The 15,065-nt window shown below is 44.0% G+C and overlaps 1 protein-coding gene across 1 annotated transcript; it reads right to left on the reverse strand.

Moving 5' to 3' along the window:
- Nucleotides 1-2,578: 2,578 nt before the first annotated feature.
- LOC143001909 (ADP-ribosylhydrolase ARH1-like) lies at nt 2,579-9,523 on the reverse strand. The gene is made up of 8 exons (XM_076151757.1): nt 9,431-9,523; nt 5,944-6,078; nt 5,703-5,811; nt 5,297-5,395; nt 5,104-5,209; nt 4,317-4,583; nt 3,325-3,539; nt 2,579-2,778 (listed from the first exon to the last, which is right to left on the reverse strand). The coding sequence occupies exons 1-8, from the start codon at nt 9,521-9,523 to the stop codon at nt 2,579-2,581; spliced, it is 1,224 nt and encodes a 407-aa protein (XP_076007872.1).
- Between the last annotated feature and the right edge of the window lie 5,542 nt (nt 9,524-15,065).

Raw genomic sequence — 15,065 nt, forward strand, 5'->3', positions numbered from 1 at the left:
ACACAACAAACAGTCACTACTGCATACACACACACTACTGTACCCCTCCGTAGCATGGATTTAACAGGCACACACACACCGTAATGGCTCAATACCGGTGCGTCGCCACGAAGGCTAAACGGCTCTAACCTTTCAGCAGGAACGTAAACACCTGACTTCCTGCCTGTTGTTTGTAGAGTGCAGTAACATCTTGTAGCACATCAAGCACATATATGAACTATAAACACAACACCGACCTGGTAGCGACAAAACAACCACACGGCTTTCTCTCGTTCGCTGGTTTCACCTGCTGATTACCTGCCCTCACATGGAGACACCGCCCCCTAGTGGCGAAAGCAGGATTCGACCTAAAACCAAGACATCCCGACTGCTCTTACATTAGGCTCCTCCCATAAACAGGAGTGAAACCAAAATCACTGCGCCACAACTCAGCCAAGGAGGAGGTTCGACCTCAGCTTAGAGTTTGAAGTTCTACACCCAGTAACTCAGCTCAGCTGTGCTCTGGTGGCCTGCTGTTGTAGACACACAGCTGGTCGTTTTAGGCCGGAGAATCTAAAGAGTCTCAGAATAGTCTACTGCCTACAAGGACCTGAAGCAGCAGTTATGCCAGACTTTAACAAAGTCATGAATCAGAAGCATGAGCGTCTGGTACGACTGGACAGACTCTGTGGAGTCTACTGGCTACAAGGGCCTGCTGTGCACTACTACAGTCCAGCTACTCAAGTCAGAATAAATACAAATTATTTACATCAAAGTTTCCGAATAAACACATCCTCAACTTGTGATCAGCAACTTGTTTCTCTTTATCTGTTTTCTGAAGAGCTGCTGAGTGCAGTATTCTATTTTAACCACAAGAGGGCGACATATACACATCCAACTTCAAAGTTGACGTGGTTAAAATCGATATCATAATAACTATATATACATTGAAGAATCAGGATTGACAATATTGATTATTATTATTACGTCAATGAAATCTGAATAGAGGGTCGATAGATTCTGTGCCAGAAGCACACACGGGCCTAAATCTGAACTATTCCCAGTGGTTTGGACTTCTTAGACTGGACTTGGAATCGAGTGATGAGTTGACCTGAAAAGACTTCACACAATGTTTGATAAATGCAAACACAACGTCCAGAAATCTGTTGGTGAAACAGTTAATACAACACACACACACGCACACATTACGTACACTGCTAGCCAACATTAGCACCGAGCTACCTAAGTGGGGAGAGTTCATTAGAACTTTAAACACGCAAACAGACTTTTTAACTGTTCTATTGCCTCAAATGCAGTGGCATCATGTAATAAACATGGCGCTGCATGTTGTGAGCACATATCTGTACTTATAAGCACAATGCCGACCTGATAACAGAGAAATAACGAGACGACAACAATAACATACCGTTTCACTCCTTCGCTTATTTCACCTGCTGCTCTCCTGGTCTCAAATGGCGACAGCGCCCCAACCGGTGAAACCAGGAATCGCCTTTGAACCAACACGAACTCAATTCAATAAACAGGCTGAAATATGGTTCTTAAAAGTAAAACACGTAGTGTGCATCAATGTATGTGGAGGTGCAGGGAGGAAGGTGCATTGAGGTGATCTAGTTTGTCTCCCTGAACTTACTGGAGGACACTCAGGACAAGCAGGATAGACTATTGCAAACCCTGACATGCAGGAGACACGTGGTTGTATTAAAAGATTTCTAGAGCTCCAGCTGGTCTAACCGGAGATTTGGGAGATGTCAGGCCTCGAAGTCGCAACCTTGTCGTGATCGCATATAAGAGACACTCACAACTCGGATGATACACTCACCAGTTGATGTCTTTATCTCTGTTGTTGTGTTCTTTGCTCTTGCGTTTGATGATTTTAAAGTCACCAATTGGTGCCACCCAGTGGCTACCCGGGGGAAAGCAGGCAAGGGATGAAACGTTCAACAATGAACATTGTAGCGAAATGTTTAATTCATTCAAACAAAGATACACTCTTTCAGCATTTTGTGTACAAACATAACAAGTGAAATCGTTTGTGTACACAACAGATACAAAAGCTGTGTTGACTTACTAAATTGAATGAAAAGTTACATTCATAGGATTGCAAAAGTGAAAAGCAAGACCTTAAATATAGCGTTTATTACAAATGGTCTTAACTGAATACCTCTTTTTTCATTTTGAACCACGCTTTCAATGTTTTTCTATGAAACATTGAACCTTGTCATGTTTCACCTTTGTCCATGTAATACGTTTAGAACCGAAGACATTCTCCCCGCAGACATCATACAAAATGCAGACAAAATGTAAACATGGATGGAAATAAATCAATAAAACCTCAAAAATGCCTTTCTTCTCTCCCTCCAACGCTGCGCTCTTCTCCGCAAGGTTCTGGCTTAACACCCAGTTGGCTCCTATTCCATCCAAGCAGCAAGTGGCCCCCTACAGTCCAGCTTCTCAAGTCAGAATAAAAACAAATTATTTACATCTAAGTTTCCAAATAAACACATCCTCAACTTGTGATCAGCAACTTGTTTCTCTTTAACTGTTTTCTGAAGAGCTGCTGAGAATGCAGTATTCTATTTTAACCACAAGAGGGCGCTGTGTGACATACGGATACATATCCAACTTCAAAGTTTGCCCATCTACCGTTGAGTTTCTCAGCACTGCTCTCGAGTCGTTCCCTGTACTCCAGGTTTGCGCAGTTGCCCTCTGGGACCCCCTGGGTGTCGTAGAGGAGACCCCAGAAACAGCAGGCAATAACAGCTGTGCTGTCACTGTGGCCTGGGAGGAGAGAAAGGAAGACAGCCAGGGTGAGAAGGGCCAGAGCCAGAGACTCCTGCAGTGAAGACACACTGCACCAATACACTTCTCCTATCATTAATGAAGTTAGCTCCAAACATTCAAGTTGTTCAGGCGGTGTTAACTCGCCATAACGTTCATCTATCATGTAGATGTGTTCTTATTCAGGCTGGGAGAATAAATAAATATAACCAGATATCCAATAGCATTGCAGTAACTCTTGGTCAAAATGTAATTTATATTTGACTACATGAATCTAATATCTAATTGCCTTACATGATTTAGACACATCAATCATGACATTGATTCTGCTATTAGATTCAATCAAGATAATTATTAAATATATATTGCCTTTGTTTGGCGTCTCCATCAAAGATCAGTCCAGTTAGTACAATAATCCATCCTGCTCTGACTGGAGGACAATACTCCATCCTGCTCTGACTCCTAATCTATCTATTATCTCTGACACCTCTGATTAAAACATGGAAGAGGAACCTTCTGATGTCATTTGCTATTTTGACCTCTGACCTCCATGGAAGCCCGCCCTGCTCATAAGCTCCTCCCAGTCCTTGCCGGCCCCCAGCAAAGCATCGAGCGCGATCATGGGAGCGTCGTGGCCGCTGCGTCCTGCCCAGCCCTTCAGACTAAAGCTCTTGTAGGCCTCGTCTCGCTCCGCTGGACCGTAGGAGGCGGGCCAACTGACAGGCCCCGCCCCATTAGATAGGCCCCTTAAATCCAGGTACCTGGGGAAGGGGGGCAGAGGAGGACAGAATGATTTTCCCAGACATTTAAACTATCCTCTGGTGTGATATGAAAGTGATGTGATATTTCGGGGGGTGTATAGACTTTCTGTCATCATACCAGCATGGTCAGGAATACAGTTAGCGAGGACGGACGCCATGAGGCGGTTTATAAGATAATAAAATAGACAAGACACCGTCGTATCAGATTAGCCTTGACTGTATAAATCAGTTGCCAACAGCCAGTATAAATCAGCCTCCTCGTGGGACTTAGTGGTCGTGCTTTGGACATTCTAGCCTCTAATATTTCCTCATAGCGCCCACAAATACTGCTGTCGTTCTCAATTTAACATTTGGCTGTGGTGACAAGCGTTCCACTTCAGAATAACACACGTCCTGTGTTTCAAACAGATAGGAAAAGGCAGGAATTATATTCTAGAGGATATGTTTTGCTTATATTGCGGCTTGTTTAACTTCTACCTGATGTTGAAGAAACAGCAGCATGGCTCCATATTGATCTATTCAAAGACCTGGCAAGTAAATATCCATTATGCTACAATTTACAGAAAACTAATGTCAGTGACCTCGTTCAGATGTACAGTTTCCACAAGTCATGTCATTTTCTTAAATTGCCTGTGTATCACTTTAAGTATAGAATGTATTCATCATGTTTGTTTTGTCTTGAGGAGCAAAGGTTTAGATCCAAAATGAGGTTTGCTGTCTGTCTTAAATCCTAGATTGTTTAACGGCTCATTGCTGCTGCAGCCTTACCACTCTTACCACTGCCACTTGTCAGAGAAATAGCTCCAGTCTCTCTCCGTCTCCTCCACGGCGTAGCCTTGATCCTGAATAAAGCTCCTGGCTATTGGACAGGCCTCATTCAATAGGCCTAGACCCCAAGTGGTGATTGGCCTGCGTTGAACTGCATATGCGGTGAAAAGGGCCGACGCCACGGCTCCCAGGAAACCGGTGGGGTGAGGGTGGGTCATCCTCCCGGTCTCCACAGCAACTGCCACCAGCGACAACAGCTGCGAAGGCTTTGGGTACCTAGAGGGGACAAGGACAACCGGTATTATGGATGATATTTTGCTGAAGAGCTCTCCAGTGTATACTTAATGAAGTCTTTCACAGAGGAATGTGTTTGAACACTTCTGTGTTAGCACTCTGGAACTGGTGAAATGATGTGCACTGCAGTAATTACTTATTTTCATTTTCATGTTCAGGCTGGTGTTTAATGGTGGAACTCTTATTTTCTGCTCTGTGGTCAGGGAATGTATACTTATTCCACAGCAGCAATCATTATAAATCACTCTGGGTAAGAGCAGCGGCTACGTGCCTCCAATGCAAACCTTAAAGTTTCTTTGTTAAAGTAAAATTACAAGTTAGTGACCCGAAACAACAGGCACTGTGGATGCTGGCCTACTGAGTCACATCAGCATTCATCTCAATACCTCTCTTAACTAAGTCATCTAAGGAATAACATCATAGCCCCCATCCCCACCTCCCTGGTTGTGAAGCTCAGAACTTATCAATCAGGCCCAGTTCTTCCCCCAGGAGAGTGTCTTACCTCAGGCCGATGCACATGGACCTCATGGCGGCTCCACAGCCTGTACCCTCTGGGTTGTAGGGCACCCTGTAGCCCCCTTCCTCCCCGGGCCTCAGCTGGGAGACGCCTGAAGCCGGGACGGAAAAATGTTGCAACTTGTTCTGAGAATCGGACCAAAATGTGGAGGATGTGTCTGAAATTTGGATTTAATTACCCAGCATGCTCGAGGGCCCAGGTGCTCTCCCCTCCATGTCTTTCATCCCCTCCACATAGTGTGCAGCCACATCGTGCAGGAGCTCCCTGCCCGTCTTCCCTGCAAGAGAGACAAGAGTTAATTTTTGTCGTTCCATGTTAACACTTTCAGGAATGTAACAGATCTGTTAACAAGGGTTTGCTGTTTTGTCATTTTGCAGTAAAGGTCAAGGTGATTTCTGCAATCCGCCTTCCATTTGTGTAACGCTTTAAACCAATCACAAGGCCGGTAATGGTTGTTAACCTTTACGTTGTGCGACGGCTTCATCACACCGCCAAAACTATCGGATCAATTCAATCACCCAGAGATTTCTACTCAGAAATCAGGACAGAGGGAGTAAATTGGCGTAATGCTGGTTTGACCTTACCGGTTGCAAGTGCCTCAGCCGTTGCCAGATGCAAGACTGTGTCATCGCTCACCAGCCAATCAGGAAGCTCGGCCTTGATGCTGCTCAACCCTCCGAGCTCCTTCAGCTCCTAAGATAACAGAAAGAGTGAAGCCTTCAACAAGTCCTTGACCGATTCATACATTTCCTCCACTTCATTAATAAGAGAAACTGCATTTTTGGATCCTTTGAAACTCCTTGCAGGTCTTTCTCGCCCTCTGACCTGATGAATAGCTGGTCCTGACTCGTTGTACTCCCACAGCTTGTTCCTGTAGCCCAGAGCGTCACCCACGCCGCTCAGCAACATGGCTGCCTTATGGGGAGTGTAGCCAGTGCCAGTGCCAGTGTAGCAGGGCCGCTGGGGGAAAACAGGCGACATCACTCAGTTAACACACAGCAGAACCCAGCAAAGGCATAAAGAAGGCTCCGCAACTTATTTCATGTTTTTTGTCAGTTTTCACATTTGCATACTCCTCAAAAAGGTAAATCTAATGAGCAGCTGCTGTTTGGTTCATTTAACCCAGGTACATTTTCATTATTTTTAATGGTTTTAATTATGGCCACTTGTTCTGCACACTGCAATTTCAAATTATTAATGAATTAATTTGAAGGGAAAACACCTTACTGTTAGTGTAAGAGCATTATAGTCTAAGGCGACCTAAACAATAGTGATGTCATCAAATTAGTAAGTAACAACCCTGATGTCATCCAGACCAGTAAAGTTACAGCAGTGATGTCATACTAATAAATCCAGTTCATCTTTAGGCTCTTAGGTTCAGTTTCACTCATAACATCAAATACTGTGCGTCACAAGCATGATTATTGTAAACATGTATGACAGAAATATATAAAATAATGATATAATAGTGAAATTAGAGTTGGCTTCTTTGTTTCATACATGGGTTTGGGGACACCAGACCCTTTTAAAACTCTTTAAATCACTCAAATCCGAAAGTTTTGACAAAATCCAGGGTGACAAGAGTTATTGATAATAATGCTTTTGAGCCTGAATGAATGAATTTCCATATTTGGCAGGTTTAAATGTTCCTGTTCTGAACCCCAGTCTTTGCTAAAATATCTGCGTGTTGAATTAATCATCAACCAAACGGAACAATAACTCATATCCAGCATACATTTACAATTTGGGATCGATTTTGCTGAAGTTTAAAGGTGAAATCTAATCCTCCGTGCACCTGCTACCTCACCGAGCCATGGCAGCGAGTCTCGGCCGAAACCACGCGTCACCCGGAACAAGCAGACACTGGGGGGCTGCGGGGATCACCGGGCTGTTTGTCTCTCTCTCTCTCTCTCTCTCTCTCTGTGTTGTTTCTCAGCTCAGATCCACAATGTTCGCGTCCAGGAATGGATCGAATCCGCCTGCGTTTACTCACGAAAAGTCACCGCAGAAAGTTCCGCACCCAGGCCGGAGCAGCTGGACTCAACGTGCGGGCTAAAAAAAGGAGCAAACCCGCTGCAATGTAATGTAACGGAGCCCAGGCACACCAGAGCCGGATCCGAGAGAACACACACACACACACACACACACACACACACACACACACACACACACACACACACACGCACACACACACCGCAGCACCACACACTCTTTACCCGCTGGGATCAATGTACACTTAACGTATTAGATGTAATACTTTGTGTTTAACCTGCTATCTTATAATAATTCATTGAAAAATTGCATAATATCACATTCCTATATTGTAGCCTGGTTAAGTTACTACATCAAATAGAAATGAATGAGTGCTATGATCGATTTCACACTGCCAGGCCCCTCTTGGGGTGCTGGGTGTGTGCACTCACACACATTCCAGCGTCCTGGTGAAGTCCCATAAAGAGCCAGCTGTCACATGAAGATGTCTAATCGAATGCAGAGGAATGAAAGCAGGTGTGTTCAAGGTGACATGGTGGGATGATCACAGCCTAGCACCACACTGGGGATCTGACTATTGATCTCTCTGACCTGCAGAAGCTCCCCGTGAGTCGATATCGGCCCAGTATCCAACCATAATTCTCTTCTGTTCCTCCTCCGCACCTGTATTCTCTCAGGATTCATATTTTACGTCTCTGGATTACAGAGTCTGAGCTGCAGGTTGATGAAGTGAGTAAGCAGCCCAGGTCACCAAGCAGACTTCCTGCATAACCTACAGCTCTCTCTGCCATTTCATATCAAACAGTGTCTCATCAAAGGAGGGCGGGGGGGGGGGGGGGGGACATGATAGGAATGTGTCATAATGTTGAATGTCTTGATTTGTAAACAAAGGCAGCTGGCATTGATGTATTGCCGTGCCGCATGAGTCATCTTATGTAACCTTGGCGAGAAGGAACCACGGGCCTGCGTGCATTATGAATATGGGTCCTTCCTCTTAAAAGTGCTTTTGAAGACAGCTGGAAACTGGCTAATGATGAAGGCTATTACGCTGTTGCACTTGCACAATGCAAACAGCAGCGGGTCCCAACTCGCCAGCGCTAATTACCAAGCCAGAGACATTTCTCCTCATGTGATTATAATGTTTTTTAAATTGCTGCCCTCGGCACGCCTGAGCTCCAGCCAAGCGGCTTCTCCTCCAGGACCACGGGGTTTGTGTTTGGTAAACTCGACTAAGCCTCACACAACAGGCTCCCGGGCGGCCTCCGAGGGGCCGAGGGGTCGAGGGTAGAGAGGAAGACGTGGGCTGAAGCTCTGCCACACTCTTCCCTTCCCTATTTCTAAGGCTTCCTCCTTCCTTGAGCGTGTCTGATTCTCTTCCTACACGTTTTAATTTCTGACTCTCCCCGTCGCTCCGAAAACATAATCTAATTATCCATAGCAGAGCGATCGGTTATATCTGATCATGTCCCTGCAACTCTACCCAAGATCTCAAGTGCGGCAATTGAACATGTTGCCGACACTTTCCTATTTCACGCTGATTTGTAATAGTGCAGTAGATCTCAGAGGGAAATAGAGCTCTTTGTACTCTGCGGAGTTTATCCCACGTCTGCAGTTGTGACTTATACAGCAGATTAAAACCTCATATCTCTGCCTTGTTGTGCTCGTTGGCAGAATGCATTTTATATTCATTATCTTAGGAAGTTTACAAGAGCTGAGCTGAAAATAGGAAATTATCATCAAAGCCCAAATGAGGGGATTTGTATTGTCTCATTATAAAATCTCCAAATATAGAGATGCAATATTTATCCATAGCGCTCAGTGGAAAACAAGTCCAGTTTCTACGGTTTGGGGAATTTTCATTGTTTAATATATCGACTAGAATCTTCTTACATCACTCCTGACATTACTCACTTCTTTTTTACTGACGTCTTGTGCTTCAGCCTATAGTTTGACGTCACACTGCACACACACGCGTCAGCGTTTTTGTCACACCCTGAACATAGGTGGAAGAAATGAAAGAGAAATCTCTCACCTCTCCGCCACCACAACATAAGGGCTCTTATCAGAAATGGCGTTAGCGATGTCTGTAGGGTCCCACGGTGGGGAGAGAGAGAGAGAGAGAGAGAGAGAGAGAGAGAGAGAGAGAGAGAGAGAGAGAGAGAGAGAGAGAGAGAGAGAGAGAGAGAGAGAGAGAGAGAGAGAGAGAGAGAGAGAGAGAGAGAGAGAGAGAGAGAGAGAGAGAGAGAGAGAGAGAGAGAGAGAGAGAGAGAGAGAGAGAGAGAGAGATTTAATCGGAGTTAATGGATCAATTCATTTGTACCTCCTCTTCTAAACACCCCTCCACCCTCTGAACCCTGCACTCCCAGCCCCCTCTGGCACCCTCACCCCGCCCCACCCGGGTCACTGCAGTCATGCTACCCAAGTGGTATTACAAGTTCCTCTGTTGCCTAGCAACTGGCTGGCGAATTACAATCCAGGGCTGTATGTGGTGGGGATTTAACACTGTTTATGGGGCCGTCCTGCTGTGTGTAAGAGTATTTGTGTGTGTGAGAGTGTGAGAGGGTGAGTGACAGCATTCGTCTGAATGAAAACTAAGTGGGTTTTGTGTGTGTGTGTGCGTGTGTGTCAATACCTGAGTGTGTGTACCTGTGAATGTGTCAGTGTTGTCTGCTACCCAAGTAAAAGATATTCAGTATGAAACATTTCAGTAATATCTCCAACTAACTTAATCACTAAATCTCAGCCTGGACTTCCAAACATCAAACACCTTTGAGGCTCCTGGATCCGTCAACTTCTTTTTATCAGAGTTCAGTAGTTTTCTCACTAAGACGCACTGCAGTTGCAAGATTGTAATGTGTTAATCTGAAGCCTTTGTTCCATCTGAGGAGCTCTGGACCAGATAATGTCACGTATGCTGAGCTGTTATTGGAGGAAGAGAGTTAGGGTTTTCAGGAGTCTTTTGTTCTTCATACTAATTTGCCCTACATTTTTAATTTGTCACTGATACCTATTGCTTTTTTTTTTGTTTCTTTCTTGTATATTACCATGTGTTTACACTGTTACGGCCATATTGTCTTTGATTTCTTTCCCTTGTTCATCTTCTCTCTTCTCTCATTTGTCTTCCTCACTTCTCTCTTCCCCCAAGAATGAAACCCTTAATCGTCGTCTAATACTTACCAGTTGGTTAATTGTGATGATGATGGTGATGAGGAGTGCAGACAGAGGCGATTTGTAAAGTCATTCGGGAACTCGGGAGAGCTGGAGAGACGTTCACACATCACACTGCTCACCGCTCCCATGTTTCACCTGCAGATCTTCGCTGCTGTTGTGGTGCACAGCAGGTCATTTCAGGCAGCAGAATCTAAAGAGTCTCAGAAGAGTCTACTGCCTACAAGGGTCTGCAGCAGCAGTTGTGCCAGACTCTCATGAAGTCATTAATCAGACTCACGAGTGTCTGGCACAACTGCAGCAGGCCCTTGCAGGCAGTAGACTCTTTGGAATCTACTGCCTACCCAGGCATGCTGTGCACTACTACAGCAAGGGAGACTACTGGCTGCATTAAACCAATGACCACCACATCACTGCTGAGAACATCAGCTGATCTGCGTTACTGAAACGACCTGCTCGTTTGCTGCTGAGGAGGGGACTTTTGGATCTAAGTGACCGTCAGCCAAGCTGACACGGCCCTGAGTGACTTCCCTGCCTCAGACAGTCCATGTGCCATGTCAGCAAAGATGATGTTCTCAGCATGGCTTTGAAACAGTACCTATTGTCAAAATGTTTGGATGATCAAAGCTTCAATTTTCTCAGCATGCTGCCACCGCGCATGCCCTGGCAGCCAGGACTCGACTTTGTCAGAGAACTGGTACAGCACAGTTGACTAGTACCTTGCATGTATTAAGCGATCCGTTGACTTGGGGAGCTACTGTGACATTTCAGATTTTGTTCCTACAGATAAGGCCAACCACGGTGCGCTGTACCACAATTGTTTACACCATGACACTGATCATGAATTGTCTGAGACGGGCTTTCAACTCAGGGCCGTGCCACTCTGGCTCATGGTCACCCATACCTGAAAAGGACTTATATTTGGGACCGTGAGCCAGAGTGGCACAGCCCTGAATGACTTTCCCATCTCAGTCGTTCTACAGTTCTGCCAGATCAAAAGATATTTTCGGTGTGTGTCAGGTATGACACTGTGTTATCTCAATGTAAGTTGTTCTTCCAACCACATGGCACAATTGCTCACCCCAGTGGCCTGGATGGTGCAGTGATCAGCTAGCCTTTGATGGAGCAAAGTGGACTTGCATTTAGACATTACCAATGGGTCCTTAAGCCATTCTGAAGTATCCGCTAGAATGACAGCTGAGCCTGAGGCAGGGAAGTCACTCAGGACAGTGTCAGCTTGGCTGGCAGCCACTTAGATCTAAAAGTCCCGTCCACAGCAGCAAACGAGCAGGTCGTTTCAGTAACGTAGATCAGCTGATGTTTTCAGCAGTGATGTGGTGGTTGTTGGTTTATTACAGCCAGTGGTCTACCTTGCTACAGTGAACAAGTCTTTGTAGGCAGTAGCTTCCAAAGAGTCTACTGCCTGCAAGGGCCTGCTGCAGTTGTGCCAGACACAAATGCTTCTGATTCATTATTTGTTATTTGAAACATGGTTCCTAAAAGTAAAACACGTAGTGTACATCAATGTTTGTGGGGGTGCAGGGAAGAAGGTCATTGAGATGATCTAGTTCGCATATAAGAGACACTCACAACTGTGATGATACACTCACCAGTTGATGTCTTTATCTCTGTTGTTGTGTTCTTTGCTGTTGTGTTAGATGATTTTAAAGTCATCAATTGGTGCCACCCAGTGGCTACCCGGGGGAAAGCAGGCAAGGGGTGAAACGTTCAACAATGAACATTGTAGCAAAATGTTTAATTCATTCAAACAAAGATACACTCTTTCAGCATTTTGTGTACAACACAAGTGAAATCCTTTTTTTTAATGTACACAACAGATACAAAAGCTGTGTTGACTTATTAAATTGAATGGAAAGTTACATTCATAGGATTGCAAAAGTGAAAAGCAAGACTTTAAATATAGCGTTTATTACAAATGGTCTTAACTGAATACCTCTTTTTTCATTTTGAACCACGTTTTCAATGATTTTCTATGAAACATTGAACCATGTCATACTCTTTGTCCATGTAAAACGTTTAGAACCGAAGACATTCTCCCCGCAGACATCATACAGTGCAGTCGGTGTCATGTTTCAGAGCAAAATGCAGACAAAAACATGAATGGAAATAAATTAATAAAACCTCAAAAATGCTTTTCTTCTCTCCCTCCACCGCTGCACTCTTCGTGGCATTTTAAGGTTCAAACAAAGTGAAGCAGATCTGAAAAAATGTTCTGCCTTAAAATTTACAACACATCATTCATTGTCTGTTGTTTGCGGTTTGGAGAATGGCCACAAGGGGGAACCAAAGCCTCAATAAAAGACAACACAACACTATGAGCCAAGTGACACACGTCAAATAAGAATGAGAGAGCAAGACATGGTTTAAATTCATATAATAATAAATATATATAGTAAAGTATCAATATTTACAATATTAAAATCTTAATTATTTCTTATCCACACATCTTCAACGTCATTCAAATCTGAATACAGCATCAATGAGATAAGATGACGTCATCATAATGGAAAGGCAATACTTACATTTACTGCAAAGACCACTACATTACACAACAGATCATTGGAGGAACTTCCTCACCACATGACCAAGCAGCTGGTGTGGATGAGGGTTGATTGATAACTTCTGTGCCCAACCCACACACACACGGACCTAAATCTGAACTATTCCCAGGGGTTTGGACTTCTTAGACTTGCGGCATCTGGCACATTACTGCACTCTAGTGGTGTTTATTGCGTGTTACAATTGATACTCAAAACGCCCTGATGTTACCCACATTAGATTAACAAAATTTGGGTCGCCCATACATCAACCACTATTAAAAAAGGTACATATATGACGTCATTAAAAGCATCTGTATTCCAGAACAGTGGAAAATAAGTGTGTACTTATTGATCAAAATTGACTATTATGGTGTTGTTGACTTCTGAATGAAAAATCTGATGAATTGCCGCGTCCCCTATGGACTGAGCCACTGCCACACCTAAACTGAAGTCTCACTCTGTAGGCTTTTCTCTCTTTGATTTGGAGCTGCACTTTGAAAAGAAACTGTGAGCAGAGAGAGGGTTTGAATTCACAACCTTGTCATCAAGCATCAGCATTACCCGCTGAAATAAAGAAATATGAATTTGGTTTTGTTTTCTTTGGTCCTTATGCTCGCCCGCATACAGGTGGCAACTTTAAAAAATAGTAGAGCTCTAAAATTTAAAAACATAGCATTTACAGCACACAAGGATTATTTTCTGTAAATTTGGGGAAAATTAAATTTTTTGTCCAATTTCCCAAAATGACAGTGTAACCCTAACCCAAATTGTTTGCTTTTCTAAAAAGCCCATGTCTTGGTTTATGTAAAAGCTGGAGCTCTAAAACGCACAGCAAAGTAGACTACTGGCTGCATTAAACCAACAACCACCACATCACTGCTGAAATGATCAGCTGAGTTGCGTTACTGAAACGACCTGCTCGTTTGTTGCTGAGGAGGGGAGAGGCACAAAGATCTAAGTGACCATCAGCCAGGGTGACACGGCCCTGAGTGACTGCCGTGTCTCAGACAGTCAACGTGCCATGCCAGTTCAGATGTTGTACTGTCAGATGTTCTCAGGCAGCACTGTTGGGTACATAGATTGACTATAGGACCCTGGGTAGACATATGTAATGTGTTTGCATTTAAATGCAAGTCTACCTTGCTAAAGTGTCCAGGCTATTGGGGTGTGCTCTTTTTCCAAAATACTGGAACTACTGACAGAAGACAGAATTTTACATTTCTCTTTCATTTTGTCATAATCAGTAGCATTAATCTAGTATTTCACCCACTGAGCTGCTGAGTACATCATCTAAGGCAAAACGTTACATGTACAGTATGAGATAGGAAAGTCATTCAGGGCTGTGCCACTCTGGCTTGTGGTCACAAATATAAATCCCTCATTCACACCAGCTGCTTAGCCATGAGGTGAGGAAGGAGCAGCAGGGAACATGGGCGAGTTTTAGTCATCAACCCTCTATTCGGAATTGATTGACGTTGAATGATGTGTGGATAAAAAAAAACGATTATTAATAATTAAGAGATGAATATTGATAGTATAGATCATTTAATATAAATGTATTATATGAATTTAAACCTGGTCATTCATTTACTTAGATATCAAATATAGACACAGCTTAAGAGTGAGTCATGCATCACTGCATCAATCAGCTGATTGTGGGCAGCTGATGGGGTTTGTCCTTTTATTAGACTTGGATAAAGAAAGACATGGAAAGGGAATCTTCACACTCCTGTGATGTAAGTAGTCACTCTGCTTCATTTGGCCCTAGTGTGCATGCAAACACACCCACAGTGAAGATGAACAGACTGCATCTCCATCCTTCCGTACAGGTAAACCTCATGAGTCAACCACCCCATCTTACCCCACCTCCCCTTAATGGAGTGGAAACAAAGCGGTGTGCGCTGCTGCTTCACATGGCCTCAATACTAGGAGTCATTACACCACTAGCGAGCTACAAACTAGCATTGCATTGCCATTTTGGTATTTGAAACACTTGCGTTTTATGTTTAATGCCCATATCTCCGCCTGTCGAAAGTCGAATCCTGCTTTCGCCAGTAGTGGGCGTTACCGCCATATGACACCAGGTAATCAGCAGGTGAAACAAGCATTCTATTTGAAGTTCAGTCGTTTTTTATATTACATTTCAGGATTTTCATATGAAGTTGTTCTCCAATGTGATCGGGGGTTGGTAATATTAATCTCAACTGTGACATAATTCCTGATGTC

The sequence above is a fragment of the Genypterus blacodes genome, unplaced genomic scaffold (assembly GCF_046128005.1).
Source record: "Genypterus blacodes isolate CSIRO-AG114 ecotype Tasmania unplaced genomic scaffold, CSIRO-AGI_Gbla_v1 ptg000055l_1, whole genome shotgun sequence".
Lineage (NCBI taxonomy): Eukaryota > Metazoa > Chordata > Actinopteri > Ophidiiformes > Ophidiidae > Genypterus > Genypterus blacodes.

What these genes read in the sequence shown, in the direction of transcription:
- LOC143001909 (XM_076151757.1), bottom strand. Translation starts at nt 9,523, where the DNA reads ATGACTGCAGTGACCCGGGTGGGGCGGGGTGAGGGTGCCAGAGGGGGC. An exon ending in AGGGGTGTTTAGAAGAGGAG is followed by an intron (nt 6,079 to 9,430) that starts GTACAAATGAAT and finishes GTTTTCCCCCAG; the next exon opens with CGGCCCTGCTACACTGGCAC. An exon ending in CAGGACCAGCTATTCATCAG is followed by an intron (nt 5,812 to 5,943) that starts GTCAGAGGGCGA and finishes CTGTTATCTTAG; the next exon opens with GAGCTGAAGGAGCTCGGAGG.